This window comes from Lagopus muta, chromosome Z (genome assembly GCF_023343835.1).
Source record: "Lagopus muta isolate bLagMut1 chromosome Z, bLagMut1 primary, whole genome shotgun sequence".
Classification (NCBI taxonomy): Eukaryota; Metazoa; Chordata; class Aves; order Galliformes; family Phasianidae; genus Lagopus; species Lagopus muta.
The window spans coordinates 775070-791436 of record NC_064472.1 but is presented as its reverse complement, the minus strand read 5'-3'; the positions used below and the strand labels follow the sequence as shown (position 1 = coordinate 791436).

Here is a 16367-nt window from a genome sequence, read left to right as displayed (position 1 = left end):
GGGCGGTGATTGGCAGGCGGCCGTGTGAGGCCGGAAGCGGAAGCGCGGAGGGACGCGGAGAGGCGGTGGAGTGGAGGTGGGGGGAGGGGCAAAAGGGGGGAGAATTTGGGGTTTAAAAATGGAGATTTTGGGGCTTTGGGGGCTAAAAAATGGGGATTTTGGGGTCGGGGTTTGGGGAAGGGGTCGGGTTGGGGTTGGGGGGGGGGCTGAAGGTGGGGGGGTGGGGGGGGTTTTTGGGGTGAGAAATGGGGATTTGGGGATGAAAAATGGGGATTTGGTGGGGTCGGAATTTGGGGGGATGGGGGTTTGGAGGGGTTTTGGGGTCAGAAATGGGGATTTTGGGGTCAGAATTGGAAGCTTTGCAGTGAGAAGTGGGGGATTTTGGGGTCCGAATTGGAAATTGTGATGTTTTTTGGGGGTCACTTTGGGTTCATTTCTGGGGATATTTTCGGGGATTTTGTGAGATTTTGGGGTCATTTGGGGTTTTTTTGGGGTGGGGGGTCGCTTTGGGGTCATTGAAGGCCCATTTTTGGGGTCATTCAGAGCCTTTTTGGGGTCTCTTGGGGGGTTATTTGGGGTGGGGGGGGTTTCTGGGGTCACTTTTTGGGGGTGGGGGGGGTCACTTTGGGGTCGTTTTGAGTCTCATTTTGGGGCGGTTTTGGGGGTCTTTTGGGGTGGGGGTCCTTTTGGGGGGATTTTTGGGGTCATTCTGTGAGATTTTGGGGTCATGTTGGTTTTTATAGGGGGGTGGGGGGGTCGCTTTGGGGTCATTTTGAGGCTCATTTGGGTCTTATGGGGACCCTATGGGTTCTTATGGATCTTTTGGGGTCTTTATGGGGTCCTTATGGGGGTCCTATGTTCCTATGGGACTTTTGGGGTCTTATGGGTCATGCCTTATGGGTTCCTGGTGGGATCTTATGGGGTCATATGGGGGCTTTATGGGAACCTATGGGGTCTTATGGGGTCTTTTGGGGTCTTTATGGGGTCCTATGGGGTCTTTATGGGACCCTGTGGGGTCCTATGGGGTCTTTTGGGGTCTTTATGGGGTCCTATGGGGTCCTTATGGGGTCCTATGGGGCCCTATGGGGTCTTTTGGGGTCTTTATGGGGTCCTTATGGGGCCCTATGGGTTCCTATGGGATCTTATGGGGTTCTATGGGGTCGTATGGGTTCCTATGGGATCTTTTGGGGTCCTTATGGGGTCCTATGGGTTCCTATGGGCTCTTTATGGGGTCTTAATGGGGCCCTATGGGTTCCTATGGGTTTTTATTGGGTCCTTATGGGTTTCTATGGGGTCCTATGGGTTCCTATGGGGTTTTTATGGGATCTTTTATTCGCCACCGATTAAAGCAAGAAGAAAAAAAAGCCGCTAAAACCCTCCGCTCCTTCTTCCGCTTCTTCATCGCCCGCCGAGCGCTGCGCGCCGCCATTTTTCCCGCCTCGCTTCCGGTTGCGCGGCGCCGCCTGATGACGTCACTTCCGTCGCAGGGCGAGGGTAGAAAAGGGGGCGGCGCGGGGCGGCGCCATTAAAGCGGCATTGAAGCGGCGGCGGGGCGGACCGTTATCCAGGTTATTAATTACCGCTATTTTCTTCATTAATTCGCCACTAATTAGCGGCTCATTTGCATGATTGGGTATGAATGAGCGCGGCTTGGTTTGGCTTGGGGTCATTTTGGGGTTTGGAAGCTGCGTTGAGCGCCGAGTTGCTGTTTTAGCGAGCTGTTTGCTGCTAATTAGGGTTTAATTGCCTTCGTTAATTACAGCGTTGCTAATTAAGAGGCGTTTGGTGGTGATGAGCGCGTTGGAAGCGGTTTGAAGGCGGAATTGCGGCGTGCAGTGGGCAGAAAATGGCGCCGCGCTTTGAATGGGGGGGTCGGGGCGGCTTTGTTAATTAGCAGTGTCTTAATGAAGGGCAATGGGGAGCAGCAGCTGAGGTTAATTAGTCCCCAGGTGGCGTTAATTGCCCTCAGGAGCCGTTAATTAGCCCAGGTGGAGCAGCTCTATGGTCTTGGAGGACCTTTCCTAGCCCACCATACCCCCAACTCTATGGTCTTGGAGGACCATTCGAATTCCACTCCCCCCCCCTTCTCTATGGTCTTGGAGGACCTGGAAGATGATTCATATTCTCCCCTCATCTCTATGGTCTTGGAGGACCATTGCTAGCGCACCCCCTCCCCCTTATCACATCTCCATGGTCATGAAGGACCCCTTCCTAGCCCACCGTGCGCCAACTCTATGGTGTTGGAGGACTGATCCCCATAGGACCCCCGTAAGAACCTCCTGACCCCATAAGAACCTCCTAACCCCATAAGGACCCCATAGGACCCCATAAGAACCACATAGGACCCCATAAGAACCTCCTGACCCCATAAGGACCCCATAGGATCCCATAAGAACCTCCTGATCCCATAAGAACCCCATAGGACCCCATAAGAACCCCACAGGACCCCATAAGAAGCTGCTGACCCCATAAGAAGCCCATAGGACCCCATAAGAACCTCCTGACCCCATAAGAGCCCCATAGGACCCCATAAGAACCTCCTGACCCCATAAGGACCCCATAGGACCCCATAAGAACCTCCTGACCATATAAGGAACCCATAGGACACCATAGAACCCCATAAGACCCCATAGGACCCCATAAGGACCCTATAAACCCCATAGCACCCCACAAGACCCCATAAGATCCCATAAAGACCCCATAGGAACTTATAGGACCCCATAAGACCCTGTAGGACCCCATAGGACTTTATAAAACCCCATAGGGCCCCATAGGACCCCATAAGACCCTATAAACCCCCATAGGACCCCATAAGACCCCATAAGACCCCCTAAGACTCCATAGGACCCCATAAGGAGCCCATAAGACCCCATAGGACCCTATAGAACCCCATAGAAAGCCATAGGGACCCCATAAGACCCCATAGGATCCCATAAGACCTTATAAGGACCCTATAAACCCCATAGGACCCCATAAGTACCCTATACGCCCTTTAGACCCCCATAGGGTCCCATAAGGATCCCTTAAGACCCCATAAGACCCCATAGGACCCCATAGAACCCCATAAGACCCCATAGGACCCCATAAGGACCCCATAAGGCCCCATAAGACCCCATAAGACCCCATAGGACCCCATAGGACCCCATAAGATCCCATAAGACCCCCATAAGACCCCATAGGACCCCATAAGGACCCTATAAAACCTTTGGGACCCCATAGGATCCCATAAGGACCCTATAAAACCCCTCAGACCACATAGGACCCCATAAGGACCCCATAAGACCCCATAAGGACTCCATAGGACCCTATAAGGACCCCAAAGGGCCCCATAGGACTCCATAGGGATCCCATAGGGACCCTATAACCCCATAGGACCCCATAAGACCCCATAGGACCGCATAAGGATCCTATAGGACCCCATAGGATCCCATAAGACCCCACATGGTGCCATAGGGACCCTATAAACCGTTCAGACCCCATAAGACCCCATAAGACCCCATAGGGACCCCATAGGGACCCTAAAAAACCCCATAGGACCCCATAGGACCCCATAAGATCCCATAAGACCCCCATAAGACCCCATAGGACCCCATAAGGACCCTATAAAACCCCTCAGACCCCATAGGACCCCATAAGACCCCATAAGACCCCATAGGACCCCATAAGGACCCCAAAGGGCCCCATAGGACCCCATAGGGACCCCATAGGGACCCTAAAAAACCCCATAGGACCCCATAGAACCCCATAGGGCCCCATAAGACCCCATTAAACCCCATAGGACCCCATAAGACCCCATTAAACCCCATAGGACCCCATAAGGACCCCATAAGGACTCCATAGGACCCCATAGAACCCCATAAGACCCCATAGGACCCCATAGGGACCCCAAAGGGACCCTGTAAACCCATAAGACCCCATAGGACCCCATAGGACCCCATAAGGACCCCATAAGGCCTCATAAGACCCCATAGGACCCCATAAGATCCCATAAGACCCCCATAAGGACCCCATAGGACCCCATAGGATGCCATAGGGACCCCATAAGACCCCATAGGACCCCATAAGGACCCTATAAACCCTTTCGACCCCATAGGATCCCATAAGGACCCCATAAGACCCCATAAGAATTTCCTGACCCCATAAGACCCCATAGGACCCCATAAGACCCCATAAAGACGCTAAAAAACCCCATAGGACCCCATAGAACCCCATAAGACCCTATAGGACCCCATAAGGACCCCAAAGGGACCCTATAAACCCATAAGACCCCATAGGACCCCATAAGACCCCATAGGACCCCATAAGGACCCTAAAAAACCCCATAGGACCCCATTGAACCCCATAAGACCCCATAGGACCCCATAAGGACCCCAAAGGGCCCCATAGGACCCCATAGGGATCCCATAGGGACCCTATAACCCCATAAGACCCCATAGGACCCCATAAGACCCCATAAGACACCATTAAACCCCATAGGACCCCATAAGGACCCCATAAGGACTCCATAGGACCCCATAGAACCCCATAAGACCCCATAGGACACCATAGGAACCCCAAAGGGACCCTATAAACCCATAAGACCCCATAGGACCCCATAAGACCCCATAGAACCTTATAAGGACCCCATAGGACCCCATAGGATCCCATAAGGACCCTAAAAAACCCCATAGGACCCCATTGAACCCCATAAGACCCCATAAGACCCCATAAAAGCCCATAAGACCCCATAGGACCCCATAAGACCCCATAAAAGCCCATAAGACCCCATAGGACCCCATAAGACCCCATAAAAGCCCATAAGACCCCATAGGACCCCATAGGACCCCATAGGACTCCATAAGACCCCATAGGACCCCATAAGGACCCCATAGGGCCCCATAAGGACCCCATAGGGCCCCATAAGGACCCTAAAAAACCCCATAGGACCCCACAAGACCCCATAAGATGCCATAAGAACCCCATAGGAACTTATAGGACCCCATAAGAGACCCCATAGGACCCAATAAAACCCCATAGGATGCCATAGGGACCCCATAAGACTCCGTAATACCCCATAGGACCCCATAAGACCCCATAAGACCCCATAGGACCCCATAGGACCCCATAAGGACCCCATAAGATCCCATAAGGACCCCATGAGACCCCATAAGACCCCATAAAACCCCATAAGACCCCATAGGACCCCATAGGAGCCGAGGCAGCTCCCCATCCCCCAGAATCCCTTGCGGGGCGGAGGCCGGCCCCATCACCCCGCCCTATAGGGCCGCCCCATAACTCCGCCCCATAGGGAGAAGGGGAGGGCGGCCATGGCGGCCCGCGCAGCTCTATTGTAAGGTGAGGGGGGGGGGGGGGGGGGCTGGAGGACCGAGGTGTGGGGCTGGAGGACTCACTTGTGGGGCTGGAGGACTGAGATGTGGGGCTGGAGGACTGACTTATGGGGCTGGAGGACTGCGATGTGGGGCTGGAGGACTTGGATGTGGGGCTGGAGGACTTGGATGTGCGGCTGGAGGACTTGGATGTGGGGCTGGAGGACTCACTTGTGGGTCTTCAGGACCTCGCTATGGGGCTGGAGGACTCACTTGTGGGGCTGGAGGACTTTGCTATAGGGCTGGAGGACCTGACTTGTGGGGCTGGAGGACTGAGGTGTGGGGCTGGAGGACCGGCAGGGGTGTGGCGCCCTTTGCACCTGCATTGAATACGGCGCCCTTTGACCCCTGCAAAGCACAGCGCTGCTTCTTAAAGGGACAGCGACCCATTTAATGCCGCCCTCACTTGTGGGGCTGGAAGATTGAGGTGTGGGGCTGGAGGACTCACTTATGGGGCTGGAGGACTGACTTATGGGGTGGAGGACCGAGATGTGGGGCTGGAGGACTTTGCTATAGGGCTGGAGGACTGACTTGTGGGGCTGGAGGACTTGGGTGTGGGGCTGGAGGACCTCACTTGTGGGGCTGGAGGACTTTGCTATAGGGCTGGAGGACTGACTTTGGGGCTGGAGGACCTCGCTGTGGGATGGAGGACCTCACTTATGGGGCTGGAGGACTCACTTGTGGGTCTGGAGGACTCACTTATGGGTCTGGAGGACTGAGATGTGGGGCTGGAGGACTTGCGCCCCCCTTTCCGCTCCCCTCAGCTTTGTTTCCTGGCTTTGGGCCGCAGCCAATCAGCGCTGACCCACTTTTCCCCTCTGCTTCTCTTAAAGGGGCCGCGTTGCTTTTCAAGGCCCCCCCCCTTTGCTGCTCTATGGGCGGTGGGGCCCTGCAGGCGTGGCCCCTTTAAGAAAGCCCTATTGATGGGGCCTGTGGGGAGAGACCCACTTTGACCATAGAGTTCGGGCTCTGGTTGCGGCCTGTTTTGGTCACGCTCTATGGTCTTGGAGGACTGGTTTGTTTGGGGCCTGTTTGAGTTGGTTTCCATGGTCCTGGAGAACTTAGGTTCTGTTTGGGGCCTGTTTAGATCACACTCTATGGTCTTGGAGGTCTATGGTCGTGTTTGGGACTGTTTGGGTCGCGCTCTATGGTCTTGGAGGACTGGTTTGTTTGGGGCCTGTTTGAGTTGGTTTCCATGGTCCTGGAGAACTTAGGTTCTCTTTGGGGCCTGTTTAGATCACACTCTATGGTCTTGGAGGTCCATGGTTCTGTTTGGGAGTGTTTGGGTCACTCTCTATGGTCTTGGAGGACTGATTGTGTTTGGGGCCTGTTTGAGTTGGTCTCCATGGTCATGGTGGACTGTTGTTCAGTTTGGGGCTTGTTTGAGTTGAACTCTATGGTCTTGGAGGTCTATGGTTCTGTTTGGGGCTTGTTTGGGTCGAGCTCTATTGTCTTGGAGGACTGGTTGTGTTTGGGGCCTGTTTAGTTTGCAGTCTGTGGTCTTGGAGGACTGTTGTTCAGTTTGTGGCCTGTTTGGGTCACACTCTATGGTCTTGGAGGACTGTTTGCGTGTGGAGCCTGTTTGGTTTACAGTCTGTGTCTTGGAGGCCCGTCGTTCAGTTTGCAGCCTGTTTGGGTTGAACTCTATGGTCTTGGAGGTCCATGGTTCTGTTTGGGACTTTTTGGGTTGGACTCTATGGTCTTGGTGGACTTAAGTTCTCTTTGCGGCCTGTTTGGGTCCCACTCTATGGTCTTGGCAGACTGTCGTTCAGTTCGCGGCCTATTTGGGTTGAACTCTATGGTCTTGGAAGTCCATTTTTCTGTTCAGGATTGTTTGGGTTGGACTTTGTGGTCTTGGAGGACTGGTTGAGTTTGGGGCCTGTTTGGGTTGGACTCTGTGGTCTTGGCGGACTTAGGTTGTGTTTGGGGCCTGTTTGGTTTGCACTCTGTGGTCTTGGAGGACCGTCATTCAGTGTGCAGCCTGTTTGGGTTGAACTCTATGGTCTTGGAGGACTGGTTTTGTTTGGGGCCTGTTTGGTTTGCACTCTGTGTTCTTGGCGGACTTAGGTTGTGTTTGGGGCCTGTTTGGTTTGCACTCTGTGGTCTTGGAGGACCGTCGTTCAGTGTGCAGCCTGTTTGGGTTGAACTCTATGGTCTTGGAGGTCCATGGTTCTGTTCGGGACTTTTTGGGTTGGACTCTATGGTCTTGGCAGGCTTAAGTTCTCCTTGCGGCCTGTTTGAGTCCCACTCTATGGACTTGGAGGACCGTCCTTCAGTTCGCGGCCTGTTTGGGTTGAACTCTATGGTCTTGGAGGTCCAATCCAAGCCTTAACTTGGCGCTTGTTTCTCTCTCCCTGCCATGCAGTCCACCCGGGTTTGGATCCCCGACCCCGACGAGGTTTGGAAGTCAGCAGAGATCACCCAGGATTACAAAGAAGGCGATCGCAGCCTCCATCTGCAGCTGGAAGATGGCACTGTAAGGAAAGTCCTCCAAAACTCTATGGTTCCTTATAGACCTCCATAGTGCTCCAAAACTCTATGGTTCCTTATGGACCTCCACAGCCCCCAAAAACTCTATGGTTGCCCATGGACCTGTATGGTCCTACAAAACTCTATGGTTCCTTTGGGACCTCCACAGCCCTCCAAAACTCTATGTTTTCCCATGGACCTCTATGGTCTTCCAAATCTCTATGGTTCCTTATGGACCTCTGCGGTCCTCCAAAACTCTATGGTTGCCCATGGATCTCCATGGTCCTCCAAAAACTCTATGGTTCCTTATGGACCTCCACGGTCCTCCAAAACTCTATGGTTCCCCATGGACCCCCAAAGTAATGAACTCTATGGTTCTCCATGGACCTTCATGGTCTTCCAAAACTCTATAGTTTCTTATGGACCTCTGTGGTCCTCCAAAACTCTATGGTTGCCCATGGACCTGTATGGTCCTACAAAACTCTATGGTTCCTTAAGGACCTCTGTGGTGCTCCAAAACTCTATGGTTCCTTATAGACCTCCATAGTGCTCCAAATCTCTATGGTTGCCCATGGACCGCCATGGTCTTCCAAAACTCTATGGTTCCTTATGGATCTCCATGGTCCTCCAAAACTCCATGGTTGCCCATGGATCTCTGTGGTCCTCCAAAACTCTATAGTTGCCCACAGGCCCCCATAGCAACGAACTCTATGGTTCCGCATGCACCTCTGTGGTCCTCCAAAACTCTATGGTTCCCCATTGACCTCCACAGTCCTCCAAAACTCTATGGTTCCTTATGGAGCTCTGCAGTCCTCCAACTCTACATGATTGCCCATCGACCACTACGGTCCTCCAAAACTCTATGGTTCCCCACGGACCCCCAAAGCAACAAATTCTATGGTTCCTTAAGGACCTCTGTGGTGCTTTAGAACTCTATGGTTCCTTATAGACCTCCACAGCCCTCCAAAACTCTATGGTTCCTTATAGACCTCCACAGCCCTCCAAAACTCTGTGGTTCCTTATAGACTTCCATAGTGCTCCAAAACTCTATGGTTTCCCATGGACCAGTATGGTCCTACAAAACTCTATGGTTCCTTATGGATCTCCATGGTCCTCCAAAACTCCATGGTTGCCCATGGATCTCCATGGTCCTCCAACTGTCTATGGTTGCCCATGGATCTCTGTGGTCCTCCCAAACTCTATGGTTCCTTAAGGATCTCAATGGTCCTCCAAAACTTTATGGTTGCCCGTGGACCTGTATGGTCCTCCAAAACTCTATGGTTCCTTACGGACCTTCGTGGTCCTCCCAATCTCTATGGTTTCTTAAGGACTTCCGCAGTCCTCCAAAACTCAATGGTTTCCCATGGACCTCCATGGTCCTCCAACTCTCTATGGTTGACCATCGAGCGCCACGGTCCTCCAAAACTCTATGGTTCCTCATTGACCTCCACAGCCCTCCACAACTCCACGCTTCCCCACAGGCCTCCATCGCCACCATCTCTATGGTTTCCCTTGCAGCTCTATGATCTCCCCATCGAAGCCAACGGCCGCGGCCTCCCCTTCCTCCGCAACCCCGACATCTTGGTGGGGCAAAACGACCTGACGGCCCTCAGCCACCTGCATGAGCCGGCGGTGCTGCACAACCTCAGGGTTCGCTTTGTGGAGTCCAACCTCATCTACACCTACTGTGGTCAGTGGGGCTGGAGGACTGAGATGTGGGGCTGGAGGACTGAGGTGTGGGGCTGGAGGACTTGGATGTGGGGCTGGAGGACTTGGATGTGGGGCTGGAGGACTGAGATGTGGGGCTGGAGGACTGAGGTGTGGGGCTGGAGGACTTGGATGTGGGGCTGGAGGACTTGGATGTGGGGCTGGAGGACTGAGATGTGGGGCTGGAGGACTGAGGTGTGGGGCTGGAGGACTGAGGTGTGGGGCTGGAGGACTGAGATGTGGGGCTGGAGGACTGGGATGTGGGGCTGGAGGACTCACTTGTGGGGCTGGAGGACTGAGATGTGGGGCTGGAGGACTTGGATGTGGGGCTGGAGGACTCACTTGTGGGGCTGGAGGACTCACTTGTGGGGCTGGAGGACTGAGATGTGGGGCTGGAGGACTTGGATGTGGGGCTGGAGGACTCACTTGTGGGGCTGGAGGACTGAGATGTGGGGCTGGAGGACTGAGATGTGGGGCTGGAGGACTGAGATGTGGGGCTGGAGGACTGGGATGTGGGGCTGGAGGACTTGGATGTGGGGCTGGAGGACTGAGATGTGGGGCTGGAGGACTGAGGTGTGGGGCTGGAGGACTGAGATGTGGGGCTGGAGGACTTGGATGTGGGGCTGGAGGACTGAGATGTGGGGCTGGAGGACTGAGGTGTGGGGCTGGAGGACTGAGGTGTGGGGCTGGAGGACTGAGATGTGGGGCTGGAGGACTGGGATGTGGGGCTGGAGGACTCACTTGTGGGGCTGGAGGACTGAGATGTGGGGCTGGAGGACTTGGATGTGGGGCTGGAGGACTCACTTGTGGGGCTGGAGGACTCACTTGTGGGGCTGGAGGACTGAGATGTGGGGCTGGAGGACTGAGATGTGGGGCTGGAGGACTGAGGTGTGGGGCTGGAGGACTGAGATGTGGGGCTGGAGGACTGAGGTGTGGGGCTGGAGGACTGAGGTGTGGGGCTGGAGGACTGAGATGTGGGGCTGGAGGACTGAGGTGTGGGGCTGGAGGACTGGGATGTGGGGCTGGAGGACTCACTTGTGGGGCTGGAGGACTGAGGTGTGGGGCTGGAGGACTCACTTGTGGGGCTGGAGGACTGGGATGTGGGGCTGGAGGACTGGGATGTGGGGCTGGAGGACTTGGATGTGGGGCTGGAGGACTGAGATGTGGGGCTGGAGGACTGGGATGTGGGGCTGGAGGACTGAGATGTGGGGCTGGAGGACTGAGATGTGGGGCTGGAGGACTGGGATGTGGGGCTGGAGGACTGAGGTGTGGGGCTGGAGGACTGGGATGTGGGGCTGGAGGACTGAGGTGTGGGGCTGGAGGACTGGGATGTGGGGCTGGAGGACTGAGGTGTGGGGCTGGAGGACTTGGATGTGGGGCTGGAGGACTGAGATGTGGGGCTGGAGGACTGACTTGTGGGGCTGGAGGACTGAGGTGTGGGGCTGGAGGACTGAGATGTGGGGCTGGAGGACTGCGGTGTGGGGCTGGAGGACTGAGATGTGGGGCTGGAGGACTGGGATGTGGGGCTGGAGGACTGAGATGTGGGGCTGGAGGACTGAGGTGTGGGGCTGGAGGACTGAGGTGTGGGGCTGGAGGACTGGGATGTGGGGCTGGAGGACTGAGATGTGGGGCTGGAGGACTGAGATGTGGGGGTGGAGGACTGAGATGTGGGCCTGGAGGACTGAGGTGTGGGGCTGGAGGACTGAGGTGTGGGGCTGGAGGACTGAGGTGTGGGGCTGGAGGACTTGGATGTGGGGCTGGAGGACTGAGATGTGGGGCTGGAGGACTCACTTGTGGGGCTGGAGGACTTGGATGTGGGGCTGGAGGACTGAGCTGTGGGGCTGGAGGACTGGGATGTGGGGCTGGAGGACTGAGGTGTGGGGCTGGAGGACTGAGATGTGGGGCTGGAGAACTGAGATGTGGGGCTGGAGGACTGAGGTGTGGGGCTGGAGGACTCACTTGTGGGGCTGGAGGACTGGGATGTGGGGCTGGAGGACTGAGGTGTGGGGCTGGAGGACTCACTTGTGGGGCTGGAGGACTGGGATGTGGGGCTGGAGGACTGAGATGTGGGGCTGGAGGACTCACTTGTGGGGCTGGAGGACTGAGATGTGGGGCTGGAGGACTGAGGTGTGGGGCTGGAGGACTGAGATGTGGGGCTGGAGGACTCACTTGTGGGGCTTGAGGACTGGGATGTGGGAGGCTGGAGGACTGGGATGTGGGGCTGGAGGACTCACTTTGGCGCTGGAGGACTGGGATGTGGGGCTGGAGGACTCACTTGTGGGGCTGGAGGACTCACTTTGGCGCTGGAGGACTGGGATGTGGGGCTGGAGGACTGGGATGTGGGGCTGGAGGACTGGGATGTGGGGCTGGAGGACTCACTTGTGGGGCTGGAGGACTGAGATGTGGGGCTGGAGGACTCACTTGTGGGGCTGGAGGACTGAGATGTGGGGCTGGAGGACTGGGATGTGGGGCTGGAGGACTGGGATGTGGGGCTGGAGGACTGGGATGTGGGGCTGGAGGACTGAGGTGTGGGGCTGGAGGACTCAATTGTGGGGCTGGAGGACTCACTTTGGCGCTGGAGGACTCCCGCCGCCTGGCCCTGCTTGCAGCCCCACGCCGGGCTCGGCGCTGCTTGCAAAGCATGCTGGGAGCCGGCTGGCCGGCCGCTCTTCCCCCGCCGGCCGCGGGGTGGCGCTGTGCATCGCGGCCTGTTTGGATGCGCAGGCGCTGGGCTGGGCCCGGTGCAGTGTGTGTGCGTGAGGATGAGGCCTGCAGGGCCGCCGTGGCGCTCGGGCTGTGTTGCAGAGCGCCTGCTGAGGCCGGAGGGTTGCGGGCGGCGCCCTGCGAGCGGCGGCCTTCACTGCTGGGCCCGGGGCGTCTCTATGGTGCCCATGGCTCTCTGGGGGTCTCTGTGGGTCTCAGTGCGTCTCTATGGGTCCCAATGGGTGCCAGTGGGTCTCTATGGGTCTCTATGGGTCCCAGTGCGTCTCTATGGGTGCCAGTGCGTCTCTGTGGGTCTCTATGGGTCTCTATGGGTCCCAGTGTGTTTCTATGGCTCCGAATGGACTAAGCTGTGGGGCTGGAGGACTCACTTGTGGGGCTGGAGGACTGAGGTGTGGGGCTGGAGGACTGGGGTGTGGGGCTGGAGGACTGAGATGTGGGGCTGGAGGACTTGGATGTGGGGCTGGAGGACTGAGATGTGGGGCTGGAGGACTCACTTGTGGGGCTGGAGGACTGAGATGTGGGGCTGGAGGACTGAGATGTGGGGCTGGAGGACTGAGGTGTGGGGCTGGAGGACTGAGGTGTGGGGCTGGAGGACTGGGATGTGGGGCTGGAGGACTCACTTGTGGGGCTGGAGGACTGAGATGTGGGGCTGGAGGACTCACTTGTGGGGCTGGAGGACTCACTTGTGGGGCTGGAGGACTGGGATGTGGGGCTGGAGGACTCACTTGTGGGGCTGGAGGACTGGGATGTGGGGCTGGAGGACTGAGGTGTGGGGCTGGAGGACTCACTTGTGGGGCTGGAGGACTGAGATGTGGGGCTGGAGGACTCACTTGTGGGGCTGGAGGACTGAGATGTGGGGCTGGAGGACTGAGGTGTGGGGCTGGAGGACTGAGATGTGGGGCTGGAGGACTGAGGTGTGGGGCTGGAGGACTCACTTGTGGGGCTGGAGGACTGGGATGTGGGGCTGGAGGACTGAGGTGTGGGGCTGGAGGACTCACTTGTGGGGCTGGAGGACTCACTTTGGCGCTGGAGGACTCCCGCCGCCTGGCCCTGCTTGCAGCCCCACGCCGGGCTCGGCGCTGCTTGCAAAGCATGCTGGGAGCCGGCTGGCCGGCCGCTCTTCCCCCGCCGGCCGCGGGGGTGGCGCTGTGCATCGCGGCCTGTTTGGATGCGCAGGCGCTGGGCTGGGCCCGGTGCAGTGTGTGTGCGTGAGGATGAGGCCTGCAGGGCCGCCGTGGCGCTCGGGCTGTGTTGCAGAGCGCCTGCTGAGGCCGGAGGGTTGCGGGCGGCGCCCTGCGAGCGGCGGCCTTCACTGCTGGGCCCGGGGCGTCTCTATGGTGCCCATGGCTCTCTGGGGGTCTCTGTGGGTCTCAGTGCGTCTCTATGGGTCCCAATGGGTGCCAGTGGGTCTCTATGGGTCTCTATGGGTCCCAGTGCGTCTCTATGGGTGCCAGTGCGTCTCTGTGGGTCTCTATGGGTCTCTATGGGTCTCTATGGGTCCCAGTGTGTTTCTATGGCTCCGAATGGACTAAGCTGTGGGGCTGGAGGACTCACTTGTGGGGCTGGAGGACTGAGGTGTGGGGCTGGAGGACTTGGATGTGGGGCTGGAGGACTGAGGTGTGGGGCTGGAGGACTGAGGTGTGGGGCTGGAGGACTGAGATGTGGGGCTGGAGGACTGAGCTGTGGGGCTGGAGGACTCACTTGTGGGGCTGGAGGACTGAGGTGTGGGGCTGGAGGACTGAGGTGTGGGGCTGGAGGACTGAGATGTGGGGCTGGAGGACTGAGATGTGGGGCTGGAGGACTCACTTTGGCGCTGGAGGACTGAGATGTGGGGCTGGAGGACTGGGATGTGGGGCTGGAGGACTGAGGTGTGGGGCTGGAGGACTGAGATGTGGGGCTGGAGGACTGAGGTGTGGGGCTGGAGGACTCACTTGTGGGGCTGGAGGACTGAGATGTGGGGCTGGAGGACTGGGATGTGGGGCTGGAGGACTGGGATGTGGGGCTGGAGGACTGGGATGTGGGGCTGGAGGACTGAGGTGTGGGGCTGGAGGACTCAATTGTGGGGCTGGAGGACTCACTTTGGCGCTGGAGGACTCCCGCCGCCTGGCCCTGCTTGCAGCCCCACGCCGGGCTCGGCGCTGCTTGCAAAGCATGCTGGGAGCCGGCTGGCCGGCCGCTCTTCCCCCGCCGGCCGCGGGGGTGGCGCTGTGCATCGCGGCCTGTTTGGATGCGCAGGCGCTGGGCTGGGCCCGGTGCAGTGTGTGTGCGTGAGGATGAGGCCTGCAGGGCCGCCGTGGCGCTCGGGCTGTGTTGCAGAGCGCCTGCTGAGGCCGGAGGGTTGCGGGCGGCGCCCTGCGAGCGGCGGCCTTCACTGCTGGGCCCGGGGCGTCTCTATGGTGCCCATGGCTCTCTGGGGGTCTCTGTGGGTCTCAGTGCGTCTCTATGGGTCCCAATGGGTGCCAGTGGGTCTCTATGGGTCTCTATGGGTCCCAGTGCGTCTCTATGGGTGCCAGTGCGTCTCTGTGGGTCTCTATGGGTCTCTATGGGTCCCAGTGTGTTTCTATGGCTCCGAATGGACTAAGCTGTGGGGCTGGAGGACTCACTTGTGGGGCTGGAGGACTGAGGTGTGGGGCTGGAGGACTGGGGTGTGGGGCTGGAGGACTGAGATGTGGGGCTGGAGGACTTGGATGTGGGGCTGGAGGACTGAGATGTGGGGCTGGAGGACTCACTTGTGGGGCTGGAGGACTGAGATGTGGGGCTGGAGGACTGAGATGTGGGGCTGGAGGACTGAGGTGTGGGGCTGGAGGACTGAGGTGTGGGGCTGGAGGACTGGGATGTGGGGCTGGAGGACTCACTTGTGGGGCTGGAGGACTGAGATGTGGGGCTGGAGGACTCACTTGTGGGGCTGGAGGACTCACTTGTGGGGCTGGAGGACTGAGATGTGGGGCTGGAGGACTGGGATGTGGGGCTGGAGGACTGGGATGTGGGGCTGGAGGACTGGGATGTGGGGCTGGAGGACTGAGGTGTGGGGCTGGAGGACTCAATTGTGGGGCTGGAGGACTCACTTTGGCGCTGGAGGACTCCCGCCGCCTGGCCCTGCTTGCAGCCCCACGCCGGGCTCGGCGCTGCTTGCAAAGCATGCTGGGAGCCGGCTGGCCGGCCGCTCTTCCCCCGCCGGCCGCGGGGGTGGCGCTGTGCATCGCGGCCTGTTTGGATGCGCAGGCGCTGGGCTGGGCCCGGTGCAGTGTGTGTGCGTGAGGATGAGGCCTGCAGGGCCGCCGTGGCGCTCGGGCTGTGTTGCAGAGCGCCTGCTGAGGCCGGAGGGTTGCGGGCGGCGCCCTGCGAGCGGCGGCCTTCACTGCTGGGCCCGGGGCGTCTCTATGGTGCCCATGGCTCTCTGGGGGTCTCTGTGGGTCTCAGTGCGTCTCTATGGGTCCCAATGGGTGCCAGTGGGTCTCTATGGGTCTCTATGGGTCCCAGTGCGTCTCTATGGGTGCCAGTGCGTCTCTGTGGGTCTCTATGGGTCTCTATGGGTCCCAGTGTGTTTCTATGGCTCCGAATGGACTAAGCTGTGGGGCTGGAGGACTCACTTGTGGGGCTGGAGGACTGAGGTGTGGGGCTGGAGGACTGAGATGTGGGGCTGGAGGACTCACTTGTGGGGCTGGAGGACTGAGGTGTGGGGCTGGAGGACTGAGGTGTGGGGCTGGAGGACTCACTTGTGGGGCTGGAGGACTGAGATGTGGGGCTGGAGGACTCACTTGTGGGGCTGGAGGACTGAGGTGTGGGGCTGGAGGACTGAGATGTGGGGCTGGAGGACTCACTTGTGGGGCTGGAAGACTTGGATGTGGGGCTGGAGGACTGCGATGTGGGGCTGGAGGACTGAGATGTGGGGCTGGAGGACTGGGATGTGGGGCTGGAGGACTGAGATGTGGGGCTGGAGGACTCACTTGTGGGGCTGGAGGACTGGGATGTGGGGCTGGAGGACTCACTTGTTGGGCTGGAGGACTGGGATGTGGGGCTGGAGGACTGAGATGTGGGGCTGGAGGACTGAGATGTGGGGCTGGAGGACTGGGATGTGGGGCTGGAGGACTGAGGTGTGGG

General features: G+C 58.2%; 2 protein-coding genes across 2 annotated transcripts; one reads left to right on the top strand and one right to left on the bottom strand.

Annotated features, from left to right (window-relative positions):
* Positions 1-2089: 2089 nt before the first annotated feature.
* LOC125686998 (shematrin-like protein 2) lies at positions 2090-5147 on the bottom strand. Its single transcript, XM_048931709.1, has 3 exons — positions 5094-5147; positions 3486-3528; positions 2090-3203 (listed from the first exon to the last, which is right to left on the bottom strand). Exons 1-3 carry the CDS (start codon positions 5145-5147, stop codon positions 2941-2943), a joined length of 360 nt encoding a protein of 119 aa, XP_048787666.1. The 3' UTR covers positions 2090-2940.
* Positions 5148-11877: 6730 nt separating this feature from the next.
* Positions 11878-16367, top strand: LOC125686577 (uncharacterized). The gene is made up of 4 exons (XM_048930710.1): positions 11878-12655; positions 13244-13841; positions 13989-14134; positions 16298-16367. Exons 1-2 carry the CDS (start codon positions 12305-12307, stop codon positions 13796-13798), a joined length of 906 nt encoding a protein of 301 aa, XP_048786667.1. The 5' UTR covers positions 11878-12304; the 3' UTR covers positions 13799-13841; positions 13989-14134; positions 16298-16367.

What these genes read in the sequence shown, in the direction of transcription:
- LOC125686998 (XM_048931709.1), bottom strand. Translation starts at nt 5,147, where the DNA reads ATGGGGTCTCATGGGGTCCTTATGGGATCTTATGGGGTCCTTATGGGG. An exon ending in GGGTCCTTATGGGGTCCTAT is followed by an intron (nt 3,529 to 5,093) that starts GGGGTCCTATGG and finishes GGGGTCCTATGG; the next exon opens with GGTTTTTTAGGGTCCCTATG. An exon ending in TCCCTATGGGGTCTTATGGG is followed by an intron (nt 3,204 to 3,485) that starts GTCTTATGGGGT and finishes GGGGTCCCAAAG; the next exon opens with GTTTTATAGGGTCCTTATGG.
- LOC125686577 (XM_048930710.1), top strand. Translation starts at nt 12,305, where the DNA reads ATGAGGCCTGCAGGGCCGCCGTGGCGCTCGGGCTGTGTTGCAGAGCGC. An exon ending in TGTGGGGCTGGAGGACTGAG is followed by an intron (nt 12,656 to 13,243) that starts GTGTGGGGCTGG and finishes TGGAGGACTGAG; the next exon opens with GTGTGGGGCTGGAGGACTCA.